At 48.5% G+C, this 22,127-nt stretch overlaps 2 protein-coding genes across 5 annotated transcripts in view; both read left to right on the top strand.

Annotated features, from left to right (window-relative positions):
- The window catches only part of SEPTIN5 (septin 5), a 42,089-nt gene extending 35,727 nt beyond the window's left edge, over nucleotides 1-6,362 (top strand). For all 4 annotated transcript variants that reach the window (XM_036393155.2, XM_036393156.2, XM_036393153.2 and 1 more), the window contains exons 9-11: nucleotides 730-865; nucleotides 2,397-2,499; nucleotides 2,814-6,362. In XM_036393155.2, coding sequence (XP_036249048.2) covers nucleotides 730-865; nucleotides 2,397-2,499; nucleotides 2,814-2,870 — 296 coding nt within the window. In that variant the 3' untranslated portion in view covers nucleotides 2,871-6,362. The remainder of the gene's footprint in view (nucleotides 1-729; nucleotides 866-2,396; nucleotides 2,500-2,813) is intronic.
- A 92-nt stretch (nucleotides 6,363-6,454) lies between these two features.
- On the top strand, nucleotides 6,455-10,253 carry GP1BB (glycoprotein Ib platelet subunit beta). Its single transcript, XM_036393159.1, has one exon. The coding sequence runs from the start codon at nucleotides 8,785-8,787 to the stop codon at nucleotides 9,394-9,396; it is 612 nt and encodes a 203-aa protein (XP_036249052.1). The 5' UTR covers nucleotides 6,455-8,784; the 3' UTR covers nucleotides 9,397-10,253.
- The last annotated feature ends 11,874 nt before the right edge of the window (nucleotides 10,254-22,127 follow it).

The raw sequence follows: 22,127 nt of genomic DNA, 5'->3' as shown, positions 1-22,127 counted from the left end.
CCCTGGAATGGCTTTTGCTGATTTGCCCGTGCTGGTTTGTTGCTTTAAGACTTTGCAGCTTTAAATCCCAAAAGCTTGTGTTTACACTCATGGGCTGGTGCTGGCTGCTTGAGCTGCTCAGCTATTGGCTCTGCTCCCTCAATAGCTCCAGAGGCAGTTGCATCAACTTTGTGAACCCCTGTGCCCGATACAGCTGGTTTTCCCCAGCCCTGCAGAGAGGCAAATAGAGATCATCACAACAGCACAGTGCTTCCCACAGCACCATCTGGAGCCAGGCTCCCCATGGCAACAGCAGCTCTTTCAGCTCTCCATTGCCTGCTCTTGGCTTTGCCCCTCAGGGGCTGATTTTGTCTACAGGGGCCTTTTGCTAAGTCCTAAATTCTGATCAGACAAGCAATTTACCTCCAGCACCAGCTGTGCTCACTGCGGTTCATCCCAGTGACATCCCATTACGTGGATCCTCTCTCAGGGCTCTGCTGTATGTGCTTAATTAATCCTTTTACACAGAAAAGGTCCTGGGAACGTGGTGCATTCAGCAGCCTGGCCTCAGTGTTGATAAGTGCAGGGCACCATTGAGGCCTGTGCCAGGGCAGTGGTGGGGGACAATGAGGAAGGAGCCCTGGGATGGGGTTTTAGTGCAGTCTGTGTGTCCAGGAGCTGAGAAGGGGCTCCCTGGAGAGGCCTGGTGAGATGTGAGATCCAAGCACTCTCCCGTTGTTGCTTCCCCAGTGGAAAACCAGGCTCACTGCGACTTCGTGAAGCTGCGGAACATGCTGATCCGGACACACATGCACGACCTGAAGGACGTCACTTGTGATGTCCACTACGAGAACTACCGAGCTCAGTGCATCCAGCAAATGACCAGGTGGGTCCCCACCTCTGGTGGGAGGGGTCTGTCACCCTCTGTGGAGCTGGGGTTGCTCTCACAACAGCCCATTGGTCAGGAGGCTGTGGATCTGCTGGGGACTTGCTGGGCTGCAGCCTCCAAGAATGGCACTGGGAACTAAAATAGCAAATCCAAGCATGTTTCCCACAGCCTGAACCCAAGGCAGGAATGCTTCTGAGAATCCACATTCCTGTCTGAGGATTCCTCATGCAGATATAAAGAAATAGGCCTGGAGATTCTTTTGAAGAGCTGTTTCTAGCAGTGGATGAAATACATCCAGCCAAATAAAATGGGATAAGCCATCTCTCTGGTGAGGGATAGCTGTGTGCACTGCCAAACAGGAATGCATTCTGTGGTCTGTAGTTATGTCTAAATAATAGCATGACCCTTGGGATGCTGCTGTTTCTCAGACAACAGGGCTCAGGCAATTAGTAAGACAAGACATCTTCAAAGATTTCTCTGCATTGTCTTCCCTTTGCATTTGGTGCTCTGTGGTTTTAGTCAGAATGATCAGAAAACAGAAGAGAGAACACTCACAGGCTTCTCATTTGAGACCTCTCCTTTTCTTTCTCTCTTCCATGACTGCTATACTGATGAAAAAATTTGTCTTTAAGTAGGTCTTGGCTCCTCTGTTGTGAACCATTCCCTTCACTTCCTGCCAGCCCTGGCTGGGCAGCTCTGTGCTGCCACGTTGCAGAGCAGAATGGCTGTGCTTCAGCAAGGAGCAGACCTGCATGTGTGCCAAGGTGCAGGTTGGCACATTCTCCTGACATACACTGTATCCCTGTACTTTTGCATAGCAGACAAGCCTGTTTTTTTCAGCAGCAAGTATATGGAGTCCCAAAATAACTATGTTAAATGCTAGAGCTGGGTGAACAGTGTCACAGCTGCTATTTAGTTAGGCTGTGTGTCTATTAAAAGAAAAGCACAGCAAAAAAGTGGTTGCTATGCCTAGAGAAAGCTTCAGTTTGGTACTGATTAGTTCCTTGCCAGTGAACAAGTTTCATAAAGCCAGTACAGGGCCATTTCTAGAGTCATTTTGGTAGGAGATCCTAAGCTCCAAGGCTGGAATTTTCTCAATAATGAGCCAATGGTGACTCCAAGTGGTGAACACGTGCAAGTGGCATCTTGAAGTTCCAATTTTAGCCCAGACTTCTTTGGTTACTACCATTCCCTCCTCATGTACGCAGAGCTCCAGTCATTTGAAAGAAAGTCCTCTCCTTCCTGTGTCCCCTACCTACAGTCATGGGCACCCCAGCCCTCAGAGCAAGGCTGCTGTGCTGTGCCTGTCTCATGCCTCCCACCTGCTGAACAGAAGGTCTCATTCTCCATCCAAGTGCATGCCACAGCTCTGGACTGGATTGCCCTACAGCCCCTCCACTTGGTTGGGTGTGTGATGCTGCACTGCTGGTGGCTCTACCATGGGGAGTGACAGTCATTGTATGGTGACACCAAAGCCAGCCATCCTGGACCACAAGTGACTGCTCTTCCCCTCTCTCCATCTCTCTAGCAAGCTGACTCAGGACAACAGGATAGAAAGCCCCATTCCTATCCTGCCTCTCCCAACACCAGACACAGAGACAGAGAAGCTGATTAAGATGAAGGATGAGGAGGTGAGTACCATTTGTGCCTGTGCCTCCTGGATGTTGGAGCTGGAATCCCAGGAGTCTCTCCAGGGTTGCCCCATAGAGGTGGTCCTGAGGCTTCCCACTCCTGTGTCCCCCTGTGGGCTCCTGGGGTGGAGGACAGGGCTGAAAGCTGTGGCTTCCTCTGCCAGGGAAACACAGCTCCCTTCCACCCCAGACATGGTGCCTCTGTGCTCAGGCAGGAGTTAACACCCCCTGAGGGATCCCCTTGTCAGCTCCAAGGGCTGCCAAGTGTGGATCCACCGGTCCCTTTCTGACTCTCTCTTCTGTGTCTCCTGCAGTTACGGCGGATGCAAGAGATGCTGCAGAAGATGCAGCAGCAGATGCAGGATCAGTGAGAAGCAGGTACCTGGAGGGCAGAGGGGATCCCCCAGTGACCACCTGAGACCTGGCAAGAGCTGTGAACATTTAGAAAAGGTTTCCTGTTGTATAGAGACTTGTGGGCAAGAGCTGCACCCGCACCCTCTAATTTATTAGCAGCAGTGCTGGCTTTTTGACCAGCTGGATTGTGGAGGAGGCTGTTCACTTAACAGTTTACTGATGTGTATTTCTTTTTTAATAATTATTCTTTTGTTTCTTTTTTTCCTTTTTTTTTTTTTTAAAGAAACTAGCCTGGGACGTCTCTAAGGCATCCTAAAAAAATAAGAAAAGAAAAAGATCCCCCTTTCCTATGTACTAATCTCTTGTTTGGGAATGCTCTGGTATTTAAAGTCCTGGTTTCTCTGGTGTACAAACTTAAAGTATCTGTGTCACTGCACGTAGGTGTTTACTCCCAACTGAGCTGCTGTGCCCTGTCCCTGTCCCCCTTGTCTGGGGCCAGCACAAGCATTGTAAAGGCAGCCATACCCTCCTGTGAGTTTGACCTGTGCTGCTTGGGCTTCTCAGCCTGGGGACAGTGCTGGCCCAGAGAACTGGGGCTGGGGGTTCCTCTGTGCACTGACCTGCTCAGGAGTCCTGATGATTGCCTGGTATCCTGTCCAGGTTTTTATGGATTTTTTGTTTAGTTGGTTGGTTTTGTTCTTCCTATCAAGAAAACTCCAGGATGTTTGCACTGAACAGCAAGAGACTGAGTGCCTCAAGGAGGCTGGTTACAAGAAAACTGTTCTCAGTTACATCTTTCTGGCAGAGAGGTTGAGTTGTTGACTATTGCCTGCAAGGAGGTGATGGGAGTGAGCACTTTCCCTGCCATGGTTGCCTCCCACAGCAGGCTGGAGGCATTGGTAGAGGAACCCTAAGGCCCTGCAGTAGCTGGGTGAGGGTGTTTCATGGTTTAGCTCTGGTCATCACCGGCAGTGTGTCTTCAGTGTCTGCTCTGAAAAGCACTGTGGCATCCAGAGCAATTGCCAAGACTGCTTTGGAGGGGGTAGAAACCCTAGGGCTGAAATCCAACCCAAAATGCAGACCTGTCCCCTAGCCCCAGGCTTTGCAGTCCCATGAGCACATAGCTGGCTCCAGGCTTCTCCTGGGGGAAGGGGCACATTTGTAGGCTTGTACTGAGATCTGCAGGCAGTCTGTGTGGGCAGGTGTTGGGTCAGCCTGGCAGGTGCAGGACTGTCACTGAGTGGGGCTGAGCACAGCCCAGCAGGCTTGGCTCTTGCTCCCCTGCCCTTCCCCCAGGCACTCAACCCTTCTCCCCCTCCTTATTCCTTGGCTCTTCCTGCCCTAGTGCTGGGAAGGCTGGTGAGTCTGCTGGGCAGAGATAAAAGCACTCTTTGGGCAGCAGCTCCTGTCCTGTTCTTGCTTCCTGCAGTATTTTTAACTTGAGTACAGCCAGAGCAGAGCCCTGGAGTGTGATGTGCCTGACAGGGCAGGGCTCGCCAGCAACACTGCCATGCTCACAGGAGTCAGGGCTGTTGGAGGGAGAGACACTTGGCTCTTCCCTCTGACTCCAGGGACTGCAGCCATGGGCTGGGCCCTTCTGCTCCTTGCCTGACTCCTCTGCCCCCTCTCCCCTTTTGTGTCTGTTCCTCCATCTCTGGATCTCCCCAGTAGATCTCCCTGGGTAGGAAGCTCAGTGTTGGCCAGGAATAGCCAGGCCCTAGGTTCTGCTACTAGGCACTGCATTTGTCTGAATCCTCCCTGGGGCTTCAGAGTCCCTGTCAGGGTTTGTCCAGGTGGTGAGTAGGTTGGCTGGTTCCAGTTATTCACTGTACAGAGACTCTGCTTAGCCAGTGCATGGGCTGTAGGGGCAGGGGAGAGACCCTGGCACCGTGTGGAAGGACAAAATAAGGATGGAAGCCCTTTCACAGAACTGTGTATGTTAGGCAAGAGCAGCGTTCAACAATGTTCATGGTTTTTTTTCATGCTCCCTTATTTTGGGCTCATAAGTGGCAGTGCCATGCTAGGAGAGCAGAAGGATTCAGCTTGACTTCAGTAACATGAAGGACTGAGGCACCTGAGAGGAAGTATAACCTTTCTCTGCATGATGTGCTTACTTGGGCAGTGGAGTAGCCTGAAACAGGAGCTTCCTCCAGGTTTTCCTGGAAGGTGGACAGCTGAGTTCTCAGCTTTGTCTGTACTGACATAAAAGGAAACATCTTGAAGTACCTGTCCCCTCTTTTCTTACACTAATCTTGGTGAGGAGGATGTTCTGTTGCAAATGAGCCCTGTCCACCTGGAGATTTTCCTCTTTCAAACAGATTCATTCCTAGAAGACAAAGGAGAGCTTTTCCCCTTAGCATGGACATGGAGCAGCTGACACCTTTGTTGCTGGGCTGTGCACAGAGGTGCTGTGTGCTGGTGAAAGCACAGGGTTTGCTGCTCACAGGCAGGGCTGCTGAGGGTGGATCTGCCCATCCCTCCACCTGGGGATTCTCCATCAGCTCAGTGCCTCCTGCATCAAGTCAAGGGTCACAAACCTGTCCTCTACAGAGAGCTGAAGCCTTTGGCTACCAGCTGGCAAAGATGGTTCAAGTTGCATTTAGGAAAAACCACACAGGAGTGAGGCACCAAAGATGGCTTCCACAGAGGGGTGGTGGTACCACTGAAATCATGTGTCCGTAGGATGTTCCCTGGCCTGAGTGCCAGAATTTAGGGACTGCTTGGAAAGGGATTAGAGACTGATTTTTGGGGACATCAGGGGGTCAGATTCTGACCTGGAAGGTGGAATCTGTTTATTTAAGGAATCTGTTTATTTAAGGAGTGTGGCATCAATTCTCACAGTAAGTGGAGAAGAGACTCCTGAGCACAGGGAGCTTATGTGGCTCTGGCAGCAAGAAGTGTGGATAGGAAAGTAATTTAACACCTCCCCTCATGCAACCCTCCACAGCCTCACATACAATCCCTGCACCCCCTGGCACATTCCCATGCCTCTGCCAAGCTTTGCCCTGCTGAGTGAGTGGCTGCAGGGATGGTGTCCCACCCACAGCTATCCCAGGCTGCAGCTGGGGCTGTTGGTACATCTTGGCCCCTGTGCCTGACAGGATGGATCCATGGCATGAACTCCTTGTGTGCCACTGCTGTGCTGGTCCTGCCTGTGCAGTCCTTGCTGCCTCCCTGCATGCCTCCCCTCAAAGGAGGGGCTCCCACTCGTGCTCTGCAATGGCATTCCCTGCTCTTCCTCACAAACTCTGCTGTGCTTTAATGCTGGCTTGCTCCTGCCATGCACCTTCCTCACCCCCTGCTCCATTCCTAGGCTCTATGTTTCCTGTCCATCTGTTAGGTTATTATAATTATTTTTTTTTTGTAAATTTCTGTTTGAACATTTTGTCATTGTGAACAAAGAAAATGAAACCTTTTAAACATATCCATTTTATTAAATGATTATTGTTATTATTATTAATGTTTACTACCTGAATTGATCAGTGAAATAAATACATTCAAAAATCCAACCTCTTTCTGTTTCATCTTCAGCCCCCTTGAGCAGCATTGGTGATACATTATGGGCAGGAGAGAGCAAAACTGACCCTGTTTCTCCTTTTGTCTAATTCAGTCAGAGCAGGTTTCAGGCAGGTTTCCTGCATGGGATTTCTGGCCTGCTTATTGCAGAAGCTAGCAAGATGATCTTGAAGGTTCTTTTATATCCAAGCTTCCCTAGGAATGGTATCTAAATCATCAATGGTCAGCTGGGCAAGATCCAGTCCCAGGAAATCCAGTTTGTAAGCAGCCAGGAGAGCATTGCCAAGTCCATGCTGCATGCAGAGCCACAGATCAGCTCCATGCCACACCTGGCCTGAACACCTGCCTGTGAATAAACACAGCACTGAACACATGAGATGAGGTAAGTTTGCTTAACAAACTTACCCTGCTGTAGTTGAGCTGCTCCCAAGTGGAAAGCAGACTCTGCAGGAAAAACTGGGTTAGTTTGTTAGCCTAAGATATCTTTCCCACTCTGCCCGGCCACCACAGTGAAACAACTGGAATTCTCTGCACCAATTTTGTAGAAATTTAAAGTTTAATTGTTTTCTTCAGAGCATAAAAAATTTCCGTTGGTTAGGGCCACATTCTGCAGCACTCTCAATTCTCTTAACATGAACACATTCAGGGCATTCATCATTTCTGATCTCTAGGATGTCCACGGCACAATGTAACAGAGTTGAGTTCAATGGGGCAACAGTTCCATAATGTGATTCTGGTGGCCTTAGGCTAAGGAGTGCAGTGTATGCCTGGTCAGGCTGATGGCAGAGAAGTGTCTGTGAAGATGCTATGGCCATGAGGAGATGTGATTCTGCCTGAATGCAGTTTTGGTCCTTGGACTTACCTGTTGAAGTATTTGTTGAAGTATATGCAGCTTCTAAATAAAGCATGTGGTCAGTCTTTCTCAGTAACTGCACTTGTCAAGGGCTGTGGGCCGTTTGAAGAGTCTTTCTCTGGAATGATGGATGGACTGGCAGACCATGTCTATCAGCAGATCTTTCACTAATAAGAACTAGATTTGTGTCACAGCCTCAAGGGAAACCTGAGGGTGTGCACCCAGAAAGTTCTAGATGTCACCACTCTGCTAAATTTTCCTGATGAGATGGGAAACCAAAGGTCACAGTGCTGAGGGAGTATGGTACAAACCAGTAACATCACCTTCCAGTCTGAAGTGCATTTTGAGTTCCTGTGCTGTTGAGACTTCATAACATTTCTGTTGGGCTGAGCCTGTGGGCCCAGAATCACAGTTATCAGTACTGGCAGCATCTCCCAGAAAATGTGTTCTTGTGAGCAGTGTCAGCTCCCCTTTCTTGGAAGACTTGCTCAATGAAGCCTCAGCTTCCGGTGACAGGCAGCAGACTTGCAGGAAGGCCTCATGTGGGAGGTGTCCCTGGGATGAGGCTGACCCTTATCTTGCCAGCCAGCTGCAAGGGGATTATCTGGGAACAGAGCTCTGCACACACTCTGCACTGGCTGGGCTGCCTCGAGACCTTTCTCTTGTGTTGTAAAGCCAGCAAGAAAGCAAGTATTGAACTACTCTGGTAAGTCAATAATGCTACCTTCTAATCTTTTTTAAAATTTTATTTAATTGATTGACAATTACAATTTTTCAAGCACAGAAAAATGCTGTCTTGTTGCAAGTATGTGTAGTTGTTCTCCTAGAGAAGTTACAGCAGCTCCTGTTCAGCAGTGGCATGAGACTGTAACATATAAAAAGCTCGTTGACCCATGTCTCCCAGCACAGGTGATTATTCACCTGCTGGAGCAGTGTCTAGCATGAAAAACTCCACTGGCCTCTATCCTCAGTGGTCAGCACCTTCACTGCAGCCAAAGACTGTTTATCTCTTCTTTTCAAGGCTAGAAAGGCTATTTTTTACTCATGGTAACAGTAAGTTTATTTCTGAATCTCCTCTTGAAGTTGGCATGAACAAAGCTTTGCTTAAAGATGTAATCCAGAGCTATGATAAGGCATGAGGAAGTTCATATTCTAGTTTTTGATTCCTTGATAGAAATTTTCTTGGCTATCCTGATAATGCACCTCCAGTAAGGCTGAAAACACAAGCAGCTCTGGTACACTTCTGAAGACTAGTGAAAATATCTTTGATTGCTGCATCTAAGCCTTCCAGTACCATGTATTCATATCCCTCCTCAAATCCAGGGTTGAAAGACCATGAAAATTCCTTCACCTATACTGAGAGACCAGAATTTGCTCTCTTTTAACTCTGTTCTTTTCAGAGCTCTCGTGTCTCCAGTGGAGGATACCAAATTCACCCAACTGTAGAAGCTCATCCTCAGAACAAAACAACAAAAGACCTTGGCTGTGGTGTCAGCCCTAGAGTGCGTGGTGTCTGGTCTCCACCTCATCCAATCTCACCGGGGAAGTGTTTGCAGGTGAAAATGAACAGTGGAATTCTCTTGTCCCTCCTTGGCTTCCTCCCACTCGTGACACCCACATGCCCTGTGCCATGCAGGTGCACCACCAGCATTACTGACTGCTCACTGAAAAACCTGACTGTAGAAAACCTGCCCACTGCCTTCCGTCCCTCAGCTGAAATCATCCACCTCGCTTCCAACAGGCTCACCTCTATCCCCAACGGGCTCTTTGACAACCTGAGGAGACTCCAGGCAGTCTACCTGCAGGGCAACCCTTGGGAATGCACCTGTGACATCCTCTACTTGCGCTCCTGGCTGCAGTGGCAGCAGAACCGCAGCCTGTACAGGGATGTGAGGTGCAGCTCCCCGGAGCACCTGCAGGGCCGCATCATCGCCTACCTGACAGAGGATGAGATCGTCTCCACGTGCCAGCACTGGTACTGCAGCCTGGCTCTGCTCTCTCAGCTCTCCCTCTTCATCCTCCTTATCCTCCAGTCTATCTTGGTTATCCTCATCATTGTCTACCTGCGGAAATTTCGGAGAATGACCGCTGAAGTCCGGAGCACCACCCGAGAAATAGGCCAGCAGGGAGACCCTTGGGTATCTTCTTCAATAAACCCCTCCAACAATGATTAACATCACGAGACAGAAGACCCTCCTCCCTATGGGGGATGCTGTGCCAAAGTCCTGTAGTTTGTGATACCCAGAGGGGACAATTTAGTACAGCAGCTAATCCTGACTGCAGTCTGAAGCAGGACTTGAACTGATCAGACTTTTGCTGTGTTCCTAAAGAATAAATCTTGTGTTTTTTCAATGCTTTAAATTCTTTAGCATGATCTTGGCTGCTTGTCTGAGCTGGAAGTGGTTTGGTAGACTAAGGAAATCATAAACTACAGCGGCCAGAACTGACTCAAACAGCTCATAAGGGCTCCAGTGCTCGATCCCTCCCCTCCTACAGCATTCCAGCCATATTTCCCAGGATGCTTCTGGTTGTGCTGGGTCAGGTGAGGACAGAGGTGAGCAGTAAACTGTTTGAGTACTGAGCTAGGACAATGGAGAAATAGTTTCCTTCTGCTACCACAGACAGCATTAAGAGCTTTGGACTAGGGATTTAGTCTTCCCCTGCCTTGGTTTCCCAAGTAAAAGAGAAAGGAAATATCTTCTTGCTTGATGCATCTTTTCCAATGTTCTTCTAGGAGAGGGAGGACATGTCTAGAAGCCCACTCACTTTACCTTATCTGCATTCCTTTTAGTCTACTTTAGTTTTAATACTGACTTAATTGAGTGAAACTGGGGCCCTGAATCTTTATGAGAAATTCATCTTGAAGACAAGAATTGTTTGACTGTGCCTGTATGGTGCCTGGCACAAGAGATCTGGTCTTGAGAGGCTCAGACTACAAACCCCGCTGATGTACCTACTGCTGTTTATGGTGTCCCTTAATTATTTTTGAAATAAAGCAAAATTTAAATAAAATTATGTACGATGATGTAAAGGGCATATTTTTCTATTCAGCACTGGGTATCTTGCATGCTGTTGTGCTCCCTGAGACTGTTCCTAACCCTCAGACTTTGTGCCAAGTAAAACAAATCCTGAGGGCAGGTGGAGAAATTACTGGAGTGCACCATAGGGTTTAACTTTGGCAGCTGCTGGCTTTTACCATGGGCCAGGAGAAACAGAGAATTTCTCCCAAAGCCGCTTTGTGGCTGCTTGTTTTGTGATGCAGCTGGAATGGGGAGGGTGTTTGTGGGGCCAGCAGGCTGTGGGGTGACCAGCAGGTGAACGACCTGTTTTTGTGCCCTTCAGTCCCCAAACCCAAGTCACGGGGGGTCCGTTCCCCACTCAGCTCACACTGAATGCAGCTCGGCCACGAGAACAGCTCTGCGGGGGCTGCTGGCAGCCGTGGGGACGGGGCAGCCGGTGGCAGAGGCTGGGGCAGTGGCCAAACAGGCGGGGGAAAGTGATGGGACATGGGACAGGTGAGGGCAGTAATGGAGCAGTGACAGGACACAGGGCAGGGAGGGCAGTGACTGAACAGGGACAGTGGCGGGACACGGGACAGGGAGGGCAGCGACCAGACAGGGACAGTGGCGGGACACGGGACAGGGAGGGCAGTGACTGAACAGGGACAGTGGCGGGACACGGGACAGGGAGGGCAGTGACTGAACAGGGACAGTGCGGGACACGGGACAGGGAGGGCAGTGAGGGACCCGGGGCAGTGACGGACACCTCCAGGGGGCGCTGCCCCGCGGCCGCCGAGCGCCCCCTAGCGGCCCGCTGGCCGCTGCCCCAGGCCGCTGAGGGAGCCCGTGACGGGTGAAGGAGCTGAAGGAGCCGGTCCGGGCACTCCGGCGCCGCCTGAGGGGAAGAAGGGAGTCCTGAGGCTTTTCCCTGCCTCAGGCTGCTTCACCTCGGCTCAGCTCAGCCCAGGGGGCCGCGCTAGCCCCAGACGCACCAGGCGTTGCAGTGAAAAGCCGCAGGTGCTCGGGCTGCGGTGCCGATGGAGCTGAGGCGGGAAGATGGAGGCCTGTGGGTCCCCTCACGGGCAGCGCGCGGTGCAGTCGGTGGCTCAGAAGGACGTTCTCGATGCTGTGTGTGCCGGGGCCAGCCTGACTGAGGTGAGTAACATGGGGCTCTGCCTTGGGTGTCTCCTTCTGCCATTTCCTTGCTGTGTCCCTCCAGCACTAACCCCTGTGGCATTGGCCTGACTGGATGTGGCAGCAAGGCACTCAAGGAAATGGGGGTCCAACTCAGATTTATTTTTTCTTCTGGGAACTGCACCTCTTGCACCAGTACCCCCTGCAATATCACTATGACCACGACCTCCAAGGAGGGACACAGGTCCACCAAGGAACCTTCTCTGTGGAGAGGTTCAGATTGGTGCTCCGTGAGGCCCCATGAGGGGACCCACAGGCCTCCGTCTTCCCGCCTCAGCTCCATCAGCACCACCGCCCCGAGCACCTGGGGCTTTTCACTGCAGTACCCGGTGCTTTTGGGTTCTGCAGATTTTTAGCTGAATTTACCTGGGTTAGAAGGTGCTGCTGGTGCATGTGGGCAGTTCAACAGGTTCAGTTGCTGGGAGAGGCTGAACTGTGAGCAGGCACAGTCCCAGCCCTGTGACAGCTTAGTCTGTTGACACTGCCATGGGGTGCTGAAAATCCTTCATGGCTCAGTGTGTCCAGAGAGACAGAACAACTGCTGGCTTTGGTTTTGCTTCCCTGAGCAGGCAGGAGGGCTCCTGGCTCTGCATCACTAAGTCTTGGCACATGGAAGTTTAAAAGCCTTTTTGGCGTTATTTGCACCTGTGAAAAATGTGACCAGCCATGGCACTGTGATAATGAATTGCACTGAGTGCAGAGTGATTTGTGTGCCATGGCAGCATGTCTAATCCATAAATCCAGAGCCTGCATACCTTGCCTTCTCCTGGCTCAGGAATCTGCATGTCACAGATGCTTTCTTGCTCTGCTACCCAGTGGAGGATCTGCTGGGATGTCATTTAAAGGAGAACTGGCTTTCATTCTGAAGGGACACTGTCCAAGAATGCACAGACGCTTTGAAGGGGAAGCAGCAGTGAAATATGGCAAACATAATAAGCACAAGCTATTAAGCTGCTTTGCAAATAATTTTCTAGTATCGAGGCCAATCCAAGCCCATGCCATGCAGGGTTGGGCTGCCAGGCCTGCTGGACAGTCTGCTGCCTTGCCAAAGGTTCAGATGCTTCCAAGCAGCTCCTTTCTCTGAAAGTTACCAGGTTAAAGAAACCTGAGAGACCAGACCAAGGTGTTTGCAGCCTCCATGATGCAGAGCTCCAAACCTGAGCTGTCTAAAAAGCAGGTCAGCACTTCCTGAGTGAAGGAACAAATGGTTGGTAGATGACATTGGGGAAGCACACTGCTTTTTTCTTCCTCCAAATGCCTTGTTTCTCAGTTATCTTTGTGGTGACTTCTGCATGTTTTATAGAGAAAAAGAAGGCTTGAAAGCAGAGCAAGCTGATTTTGAAGCCCAGAGAATTTTAACCCATAATCCCACAGTCCCTGTAGCATACGATGATTGTGGTTCTGTTTTGCTTCGAGATTGCTGCAGGCCCTTGTTTACAGATTGCCCGGGTCCATGTGACCCTTGGGAACCTGTCCCTGTTCTTTTATTTACAATTTCATGGGTTCTGCACCCTCAGGCGTGCAGTGAAAATATCACATCTGTAACACAGGCAACAACTCATTATCACCCTCTGCAGGGCTTGGTCACTGGGACAGGCAATTCCATGCAGCACTTGCAGATTAGGCAGTGCTTGGAGGTAGTATGGAGTGTGGCATATCCCTCTCATGCAGTCAGGGCTGGGTGCTGTGCGTGTGCCCGAGTGAGAACTTTCAGTGGATGCCTTGGTGGCAGCCTGATCTGGCATTTGTTGCATTGTTTACAAATTGTAGAGGCATTTTTCTTTGTCATGAATATGAGGCTGCCTGGCTTCTCTAAACCCCTCATTTCCCTTCAGGATTGAAGCATGAAGGGCAGCCCAGAGAGAGTGCCAAGAAAACAGCGTTGATTCCACATCATGGGACATCTTATCTGTCCTAGGATGGAAAAACATGGAAAAACAAAGATTTGAGAAATGTTTAGAAGTGACTTTTACTTTTTTTATGTCTATATTTGCATATGAAAACAAAGGCTCCCTCAGGTTCATAGGCCTTATTTGAAGGGCTTTAATGGAGAGCACAATTTAATTTAACAGGTTTCTGCAAAAGATAAGTTATCATGGGGAAGTGCATTGAAAGCAGCAGGTTGCATTGTTTTGTTCTGAAGATAGTGTGTGTGTACATACTGTATGTCTAGGTAGGAAGGACAGGATGGAGCACTACTGGAGGATATAAAAGATTTAAGTGGGTTTAGTAAAAAAACCTCCTCAAATTACCCTACAAATTAAATCTACAAGTAAATTTTTTTCTATTTTTTTATATATGGCCTGCTTCTGCTCTGAATTGTTTGTGACTATTGAGAACAGAATATGCTGGGAGGTATTTCTTTGTATTTCCACAGAGGAAAATTAACCTGAGAGTTACAAAACCAAAATGCCAGGAATGCTCTCTGTGGATGTCAAAAGGTTCAGGCTGTGTAGCTGATCTGCCGTCCTGGTCTGTCACAGCTGATGATCACTTCTAACCTGCCCTGTCACAGCTCTTTGGTTCCACACCAGTGCCATTCCTTCTGCATGGGAGCAGCTGTGCTCGCTGAAGGAAAGTGTCTGCAGAGCCACTGCAGTACTGACAGGCACTGGGCCTGCTCAGGAGAGGGCAGCAAATCGCTGTTAAACTCCTGTTTGCTTTGAATAGTAAAATACACGTGAGATTTGGGCCTGGGGGAGGGTGAAGGCAAGTGTGATGTCAGCCAGAGGCTAACAGGGATGCTGCAGGCTTAGCTGCCCAAGCAGCAGACTTTGCTGCTCTTGAACCAGTAACTACTATTTTTTCTTCTGGGTAGTAACTTAGTTTATTTAGTAGCTACTAAGTAAAAAGCTCCTTATCTCGTTGTTGTTTCAAAGCATCAGACTGAAACAGAGAGGGGGGCGGAGGTGGTCATCACGATGTTGTGGCCATGATGTAAATAGGGTTGGTTCTCTGTGTGTGTTTAGTCTGATGAGTTTTGGAGGGTGGCAGTCCATCCTTTGGCAGGTGGTAGAAAAAGCGCTTGCCATGGTCACTGAGTGGTGAGGGCAGTGGGTTTTCACTGACATGCCTGTTGGAGGTGGGAAGGTGCCTGGGCTGTTTTGTACCTCTCACAGGTGAATCTTCATGTTGGGTCAGGAGGATGAGTGGGAGGTGGGTGCTCTCAGAATACCCCAGGGCTATGTAGGAAAGAGGACTCAAAATTGTTGGGGTTGGCTCTGTGCATCTGTGGGACAGAAAATGCAGAGGCTTGAACAGGCAGCTGTGTAAGCACCCATGGAATTGAAACGCCCCTGCACTGGAAGGAGCTGTGGGGAGCTGAAATCTGGGTCAAAGGACGGTGAAATACCAACAGCTCCTGTTAGGACACCTAGCCCTTGACTTGGTTGTCTCTCATAGGGTATGATAAGGGATGTGCCTGTGTTTGGGGAGCTTTTACCTCCAGCATTCTCAAGCTCACCAAAGGATTATATGGGTGCCCACACTTGCTCTGTATCTCCATTACCCGATCTTTCAACACAGTGTTAGCAAGCTGGTTTTTTTCCCAGGATGAGACTTTAATTCCTCCCATTGATCATGGCCAAAGAAGAGAGCTCAAATGGAGATTTTATTCCAGAAACAATGGCTCCCTTATGTGCTGTGTCGTGATCTCTCTGAATGAACCTGCTGGTGAAATGAAGGCTTTTCTCCGGGCTGTTTTGTACCTCTCACAGGTGAATCTTCATATTGGGTCAGCTGCCTTGATTCCTGAAGGGAGAGAGAAGGGAAGTAAAACATGAAATCTTTGTTCTGTGGGGACTGAGACAAAATGAGAGTCAGTGGGACTTGGGCTTTATATTTAGATTCCATAAATCCCCATGTGCTGCAGGGAATTTGTACCCATTAACACCTCCAAAGTGGAGGGCAAGTTCCCTGTGCAGTTGTATGTGTTTTTCTGCCTTAAGACACTTCTCTCCAGGTCCAGCCCAAAGCCTCTTGCCTGGACTGGCTGCTCACTTCCAGCCTAACTGCTGTTGTCCTTCTTGCCTCGTCCTCAGCTCTGCTGTGAGCTGCTGCCTATTCTGTCTGTACCTGCTCTTCCACACCCTTCCCACTGCTGTCAGCATTTCCCAAGTTTTACATAAAATACAGATTGCTGCTTTCCCATGTTTGGCTCTCTGATGGCCGAGCTGCAGCAGACCCAACAAACTTATTAATTTAATCATCCAGTGCAGGAGGAGGCTTTGAAAGCAAGACCTTGGTGTTCTTGATTACTTCCTCTCCTGTCATCCCCTCTTGCCACTATCCATCAAGAACGGCATTTTAATGATCCCTTTGCTTCTTTTCCTTTTTTTCTGAGACTTCAAAGAGCACAAGAAGCAGCATTGTCATTTCTGTGGTGTCTAAATGAAGGGAAACTCTCTCCAAGTGCTGTGTGTGAATTTCAGTGTGCAAATTCCCATGCAGTTTCCTAGAGCAGTGTTTTGTATTCTGTCCATTACTGGATTTGAGAAAAAAAAAAAAGAATACTGTACTAGTTTCTGTTTCTGTGTTGAGGGGAATAAAGAGATATACTTACACCAGGTAGAGATGGAGAGAGGGCGCTGTATTGTCTGTAATTTGGAAATATATCATGAGATGCGTTTTCCTGTGTGTACATCTGAAAGGAAGCTCCTCAGTAAGTGCAGAACTCTGTGGTGGTGTTCACTCTCTGGAAGAAGTCAGCTGTGGGTAAGTTGCTCTGTGTTGCAATAATCCAGTGCCCTACTTTGTGTTCCAGATGTGTAGTAAAAAATAATTTGGGAATGCATCTGCTGAAAGCATGTGAAACCTGAAGGGAGTGGAGTGAAATCCTGGCCCTGCTCTATTGTGCCATTGACTTCAGTGCAGCTCAGGGTTCAGCCTTTGGAGCATGTGCTGTGCACACAAACTGCCAAGAGGAATCTCTTTAAGAAGATCCAATGCAGGGAGGCCCAGTTCTGGGGCAGGAGCACAGGATTATGCATGTCTTGGTAGTGTAACATTAGTTATGTACAGTAAAGCAAGTATTTCTAAAACCACAGAAAGCATCTGAGTCCTGTCAAAATGAAAGAAAATTGGGATGAAGGTTGGGCACTGTATTCCCTAAACTTGTTCCAGTGATTAATTAGCTGTGGAAAAATTAGCATGTAATTTCAATCCCCGTTTGTCTGTGAGTTTCCAGCATTCCTACCTTGCCTTGCCTTTATCTGTAGATGTCTGTAGGGCCCCATCTACTAGGTACTCTATGTTCCCAGGGATGGGAAATTGTGAAATCCATGTGGGATGGGAAATTATCTCGGATGTTTCCCATCTTAGAGGGAAAAAAAAATCTGTCTTGGAAGCAATTCAGCTGAAACCCAGAGGATACAACTGGTGCATTCATCTTCATGCTCACTCGCCTGCCTACTAGCAACACACTTGACTCTCTAAGTGAAAAATAACTAATCCAAAAATTGGAGCCTCAGTATTTGTTAACTGGAAAACAGACAGCTAAACAAGTCCACTGATTTATATATTTTTTAATCTGTGTCTTAAAAATAAATGCATACACCAACTGTTCCTTGGTTGTGCCAAGGGGGGTTTCATATTAAAAAATAAGTAGTTCAAGAATGGTTTCCACCAGCTTTGTATCTTGCACAGCCAGGAGGCTCTGTCTGGGGTAAATGGTCCTTGGTAGTGCAATGACCAGTGACCTCCTGGCCTGCTGCTGGGGGGAGGTGTTTTATGCCATGGGGCACTGTCTTCTCGAGAGCAATGCCCCAGAATGCTTGGGCCACGGGTGGATTCCCCGTGATCCTCATATGGGATGAAATGGGCTGCTCTCCACTGGGCAGTTTCCCCTTGGATTTCCTGAGCCAGGAAGGTTTGACCTGAGCTCTGCAAAGATGAAGAGGTCCCTGGCAGGTGTATGGAAGCATTCCCTGCTGGCTGTTCATTTGCTGCTGTGAGGTGCCTGGAAAAGGTTTCCTCACTCAGCTAAGGAAGAACTTCAGAGTTGACAGCAAACAGCGGCAGGATGAAGTCTGTGCACACAACCAGGAAAAGACCAGGGGTGAGCAGAATAAAGGAGTAGACCTGATGGGCAATTTCCCAGCAACAAGAGCTTGATCTGGGCTGATTACTGACTATTTACAAACGCTGAATCAGTGCCTACTGAGCTGGCCTAGTTGTCTCCTCAGCAATTCCTCCAGATTGAGAATGAGTGGCAAGAATAACAGAAGAGGGAGGATCTGGTTACAGGCTCAGAGAGGAATGCCAGGACTCCCTTGCCTGTCTGGGTGCTCGCTTTCTCTCCTCTTGCCCTGCCCTCCTACCTTTCTGGCTAATCCAGCCCTATTGCAGAGCACAGGACAGGAAGGCTCTTTGTTGGAGGCACTGTACCCAAGTCAGTCTATGCCAAGTTGTATATAAAACATATTTGAGCTGCTGCACTTGTAATGGAGAGGAAAACAGAAGAACTTGGGGGCTGCCATGAATACTTCATAGCAAAGCAGCATTTGCAGGACCTTTGTGGGCAGAAGGAAAAAGCTGAAGTCTATTTTATGGAGTAGAGTTATTAAGAAACTTAATCTAGAAAGTTAATCTTGGAAGTATGCTAAGTTTGAACATCTGTAAGTGCTTTGAAATTTCTGAGTGAAAAATGCTGGACAGAAGGAGAGGATATGTCTGGTTCAAAGCAGGGGCAACAGAATGCCTCCTGCCTACAGCTGGGCTGTGCAGTAACTTCTGAAAAACTATTTCTTTGCTTTTGAAATACATTTGACTGCACTAAGTGGCATGGTGTTCTCAAAATGTTTTCCTTGGCTTGTCCAATACCTCCTGGCCTGTCTTCCTTCTCTTTTTCTTCCCTATTCTTTGCAAACAATTCTGTTTGAACCTTACTTTCCTTTGTTTAGGTGTAGTATTTCCCTCAAATATTTATGGCTGTGATACTCATCTTGAGTAGTGAGCCAAGGAATCACAGAAATTCTGTGTTAATTTCTCACCCTCCTTTTGCTACACAGTGGCTTTCCCAGGCAGATAGGTAAGCTCCCAACTTGCTTCTTGTTCTATTCTAACACAGCATAAAGAATTTGGTCTTTTATCTTTTGGATGGTGGGACACTTTAAAATAGCTCCAGGCACAGTTCCTCCGTTTCCCTACCTTGTGATGAACCTGCTGTTTTAGGAAGTGTGAGGAACATAATTAGTAAAACAATACCAGCTGTCTCATAGGTCCTTCTCATCAATGGATCTTGGAGGGCTTTGCCAAGCTGGATACCACTTGTTGCAACTATTGCAAAGATGGAGAAACTGAAGCAGGGGAAGAGAGCCTGCTCTCCCAGAACACATCAGCAAAGCTGGGACTGAACACCCCTGCATTTTTCACCACCTTCCTCAGAAGGGAGAGGGAAGGATGTGCAGCCCAAGGTGCATTTTCTGCACGTAGCTCTTCCTTGCTTCCTTCTCAAACACTGGAGAAGAGGCACCATGGTCTCCTGTTCTTCGTGGTTAAGCTAATTGCCAAGCTCCCTCTAGGTTTCAGTAAGTCAGAGGATGGAAAAGTTGGTTTACTGCTTGACATCAGGGGCTGGGAAGCAGTGTCTGTCTCCAGACCCTGGGCTCACATGGGCAGCTGCTGTCACCTCACAGAAGTCTTGTAAAACGCTGCCAGGAGTCTTCTCAAAGCAACCAGATCCTAGGTGCTAGAGGAATAATGGGGAACAAGGGCATTTTTTCATGTGTGATGCAGCTGGGAGCTGTTTCACTGGGAAAAGATCTCCCTGACTCTGCTCTTGTTGACCATGAAATGTATCCTGCAGTCTGGCAATGTGCAAAACTAGCAATGGGAACAGAAGTCTCCTGTCTTGAACACACTTCATTCAAGCGTGCACAGAGATATGGGACAGTGTCCTCTTTCAGTGTGCAAGGGAAGCCAAATCCTGCTTTCATCAGGTCTGCATGGCCTTGGAGTAACTTCATTTCTTTGTTATGCCGCAGTGCTGCACTTGGCTTCCCTACTTGTGAACCCCAGCACCCACTGAGGAATGTGTCTCTAGGCCCCATCAGGCCCTCAGCCATTTTTACTGGAGGCTGAGGTACAAAGACACTTGTGATGCTAGAGAGGGAGAGCAGAGTGTGCGCCTGCCTCCTATGATAATGCATCTCCACCTACGCCTGGCATGGCTGTGTTTTTCTAGCTCTTTTGTGGTTTTGCTGTTCTCCCCTTGCACCCACAAGACCCTGCACTGGCTATAGCAATTGGCTAAACCTTTCTTGTGTTCCTCCCTCAGGACCCAGGCACAAGCCCAGCCAAGCTTTTTGTACGTGTCTGCAGATGGACCTTTGCCCCTCTGGTTTGCCTGGCCCTCTCTTCACCCGTGGCCAGGCACTCCAGTGCATGAAGTGGACGTTTTCCAGCCCTGAGCTGCCAGAGTTAATTAACCCTCTGCTAAGGCCAGGCCAGTCTTTCTGGGAAACTAGATCCATTGGACTGTGCATTCCACAAGCCTCTCTTTGCCTGGCGTCTTGTGTATCTGTACAGGAAAAATCTGTTTCTTCCTCCATGTACTTGTGTTTTGGGATTGGAGGGGGCAGAAGCCTAAGGAAGAGAGAAGGGATTAAGTTCCCTAAGTTTCCTTGCTGTCATCAGCTGCCAGGAACTTGCCATGGGAGAAAACCAACCCAAAGCTGGTGGAGATGCCTTGGTTTTTTTCTGGGCAGAGAATGCAATCATAGTTTTCCCCATCTCCTCTTCCTTGTGGCAAAGTTGTCATTGTATAAGGCAGCTGCTATAGTTTCCCACAAACTGCTTGACATGACTGGTCATAGTATTGCCATCCAGCTTAGTCCTTACCTTCTGTCTTCCACGAGGCTTGCCCCACTTTCAGAGGAAAGCAGAAGGTTTTCCTCTGAGGACTGTTTAATTTATGTGGTTTTACTGGCTGAGCCCCTTCAGAATAATGTTGTTAATGCTATCACCCTTTGGGATCATGGGGCTCAATTCCCTTCTGTGCCTTGAGATTTCAGAGGTCCTTGAGGTACCATCTTCCAACAGCCTGAGGAGACAGAAATCAGGGAGAGGGACTGGACTCTCACTGAGACATGCAGAGCTTCAGTGGCTGTGTTCTTGAGGCAAACTGTAGAGTTGAGGGTTGAATTCTTCCCGGGCTGATCTCTGTCTTAAAAGAAAGTACCCTTTTTGCACTGTGCCCAGTGCATCTCTGTGTTTTCAGGCTCACACCACCTGTGTCCCTGTGCTTCGTCTCATGGTGAGTTAATGCTGGTGCCAGAGGGAACAAACACGGGGTTGTTCAGGCTCCCAACGCGTACACGCCTGACTCCTGTCCGTGTTGTGCTGTTAAGGTCATTTATCTCCTCCCCGAAAGGCCCTGCAGAACGCTGGCCAGGCCTGTTCCCGTTAACTGTGCCTGTCTTTCCTTGTAAGAAAAAGTAGTGTAATTGTGCAGTCTTCCAAAAATAATAATTAAAAAGTATAAGCTTGCATGAAAGCACGTTATGCTCTGGAGAAAGAAAGATAGGGACCTTTTTGACTGGTGCTGAGGGCAGGATACAGAGAGTTGTTTGCTTAAAGTGAAAAAAGCCAGAATTTACCTGCATGGTCCAGTCCTGTTTGGATAGAGGCTGCAAATCCCCCCTTCCCCACCTAGTTCTGTGAGTGAGTTGCAGTAAATCAGGACAAGCTGAGGGTTTTTTTTGTTGGGTGGTTGGTTGGTTGGGTTTTTTTTTGAAAGGGCCTTGATTGTCCAGCTATTTTTCTCCCTTGGTGCTGCTTCACGCCACTTCTGACTTTGATTAATAGGTCTCTGAATAAAATGTTAATCTAACTAGGGGTCCTTGGCCCAGCCCCCCTGCCCTCCATGCCTTGCTCCAGAAATATCAGAGAAAACACACAGAGGTTTTGTCTCCCTGCAGAGCACTTGTAGCTTTTGATTAATGGGTGGAAGGGCCGAGCTCCAGGTTTGTGGCATCTCTCTCAATGGCAGAAAAATAAGCAAAAAGTCACCGAACATGACACAGAGAAGGCAAGTCCCAGGAGCTGCAACAGGGAGAAAGGAAGGAGAGAGACCAGCCTATAATTTGAGATAAACTGTGCTCTAAGCCCTGGTACTTGTGAGTCCAAGTTCAGACTCTCATCTCCATTTTAATCTTTCTTTACAATGAGCTCAGACCACATTGCTGAATTCAGCAGTTTCCAAACTCTAGAATGTCTTAATTTCTAATATGTGCATCATGAACTACTCTGCACGTTGCCCTGGGTTGACACTTCACATGCATGTGTTAAGAGTGGCTAAGATGGCTTAATAATAAAATGAGACCTTACAATTCAAACAGGACATGTGTTTCCCCTATTCCCCTTCAAACTCTTGCCCATTCTCTGAACCAGACTTCTTTTGGAGCTTCTGAAATGATCAGAAACATGTGTTTCATTCTTGTCTTCTGGCCAGTACCGAACTCGGAAGGACTCTTCTTGTATCCCTTTCATGTGGAAGCCAGACCTGGAAATTTTCTTGTTCCCTCAAGGTGGATCATTTGGTGGAACTACAGATATACCAAGCTACTTGTGCAAGGGCTTGTCCATATGGGGCAATTAGACATGAGTGGGTCGGGAAGTCAAACTGAGCTGCTTTGTTAGTCTGAAATAAGAGTAATCATTGAAGGGGTTTATCAGATAAACTGTTCCTCAGGCAAGCCCTAAGTAATGGTGTG

Source organism: Molothrus ater, chromosome 18 (assembly GCF_012460135.2).
Source record: "Molothrus ater isolate BHLD 08-10-18 breed brown headed cowbird chromosome 18, BPBGC_Mater_1.1, whole genome shotgun sequence".
Lineage (NCBI taxonomy): Eukaryota > Metazoa > Chordata > Aves > Passeriformes > Icteridae > Molothrus > Molothrus ater.
This window is presented reverse-complemented; position numbering and strand designations above follow the sequence as displayed.

Coding starts and splice junctions, on each gene's coding strand:
- GP1BB (XM_036393159.1), top strand. CDS start 8,785: ATGAACAGTGGAATTCTCTTGTCCCTCCTTGGCTTCCTCCCACTCGTG.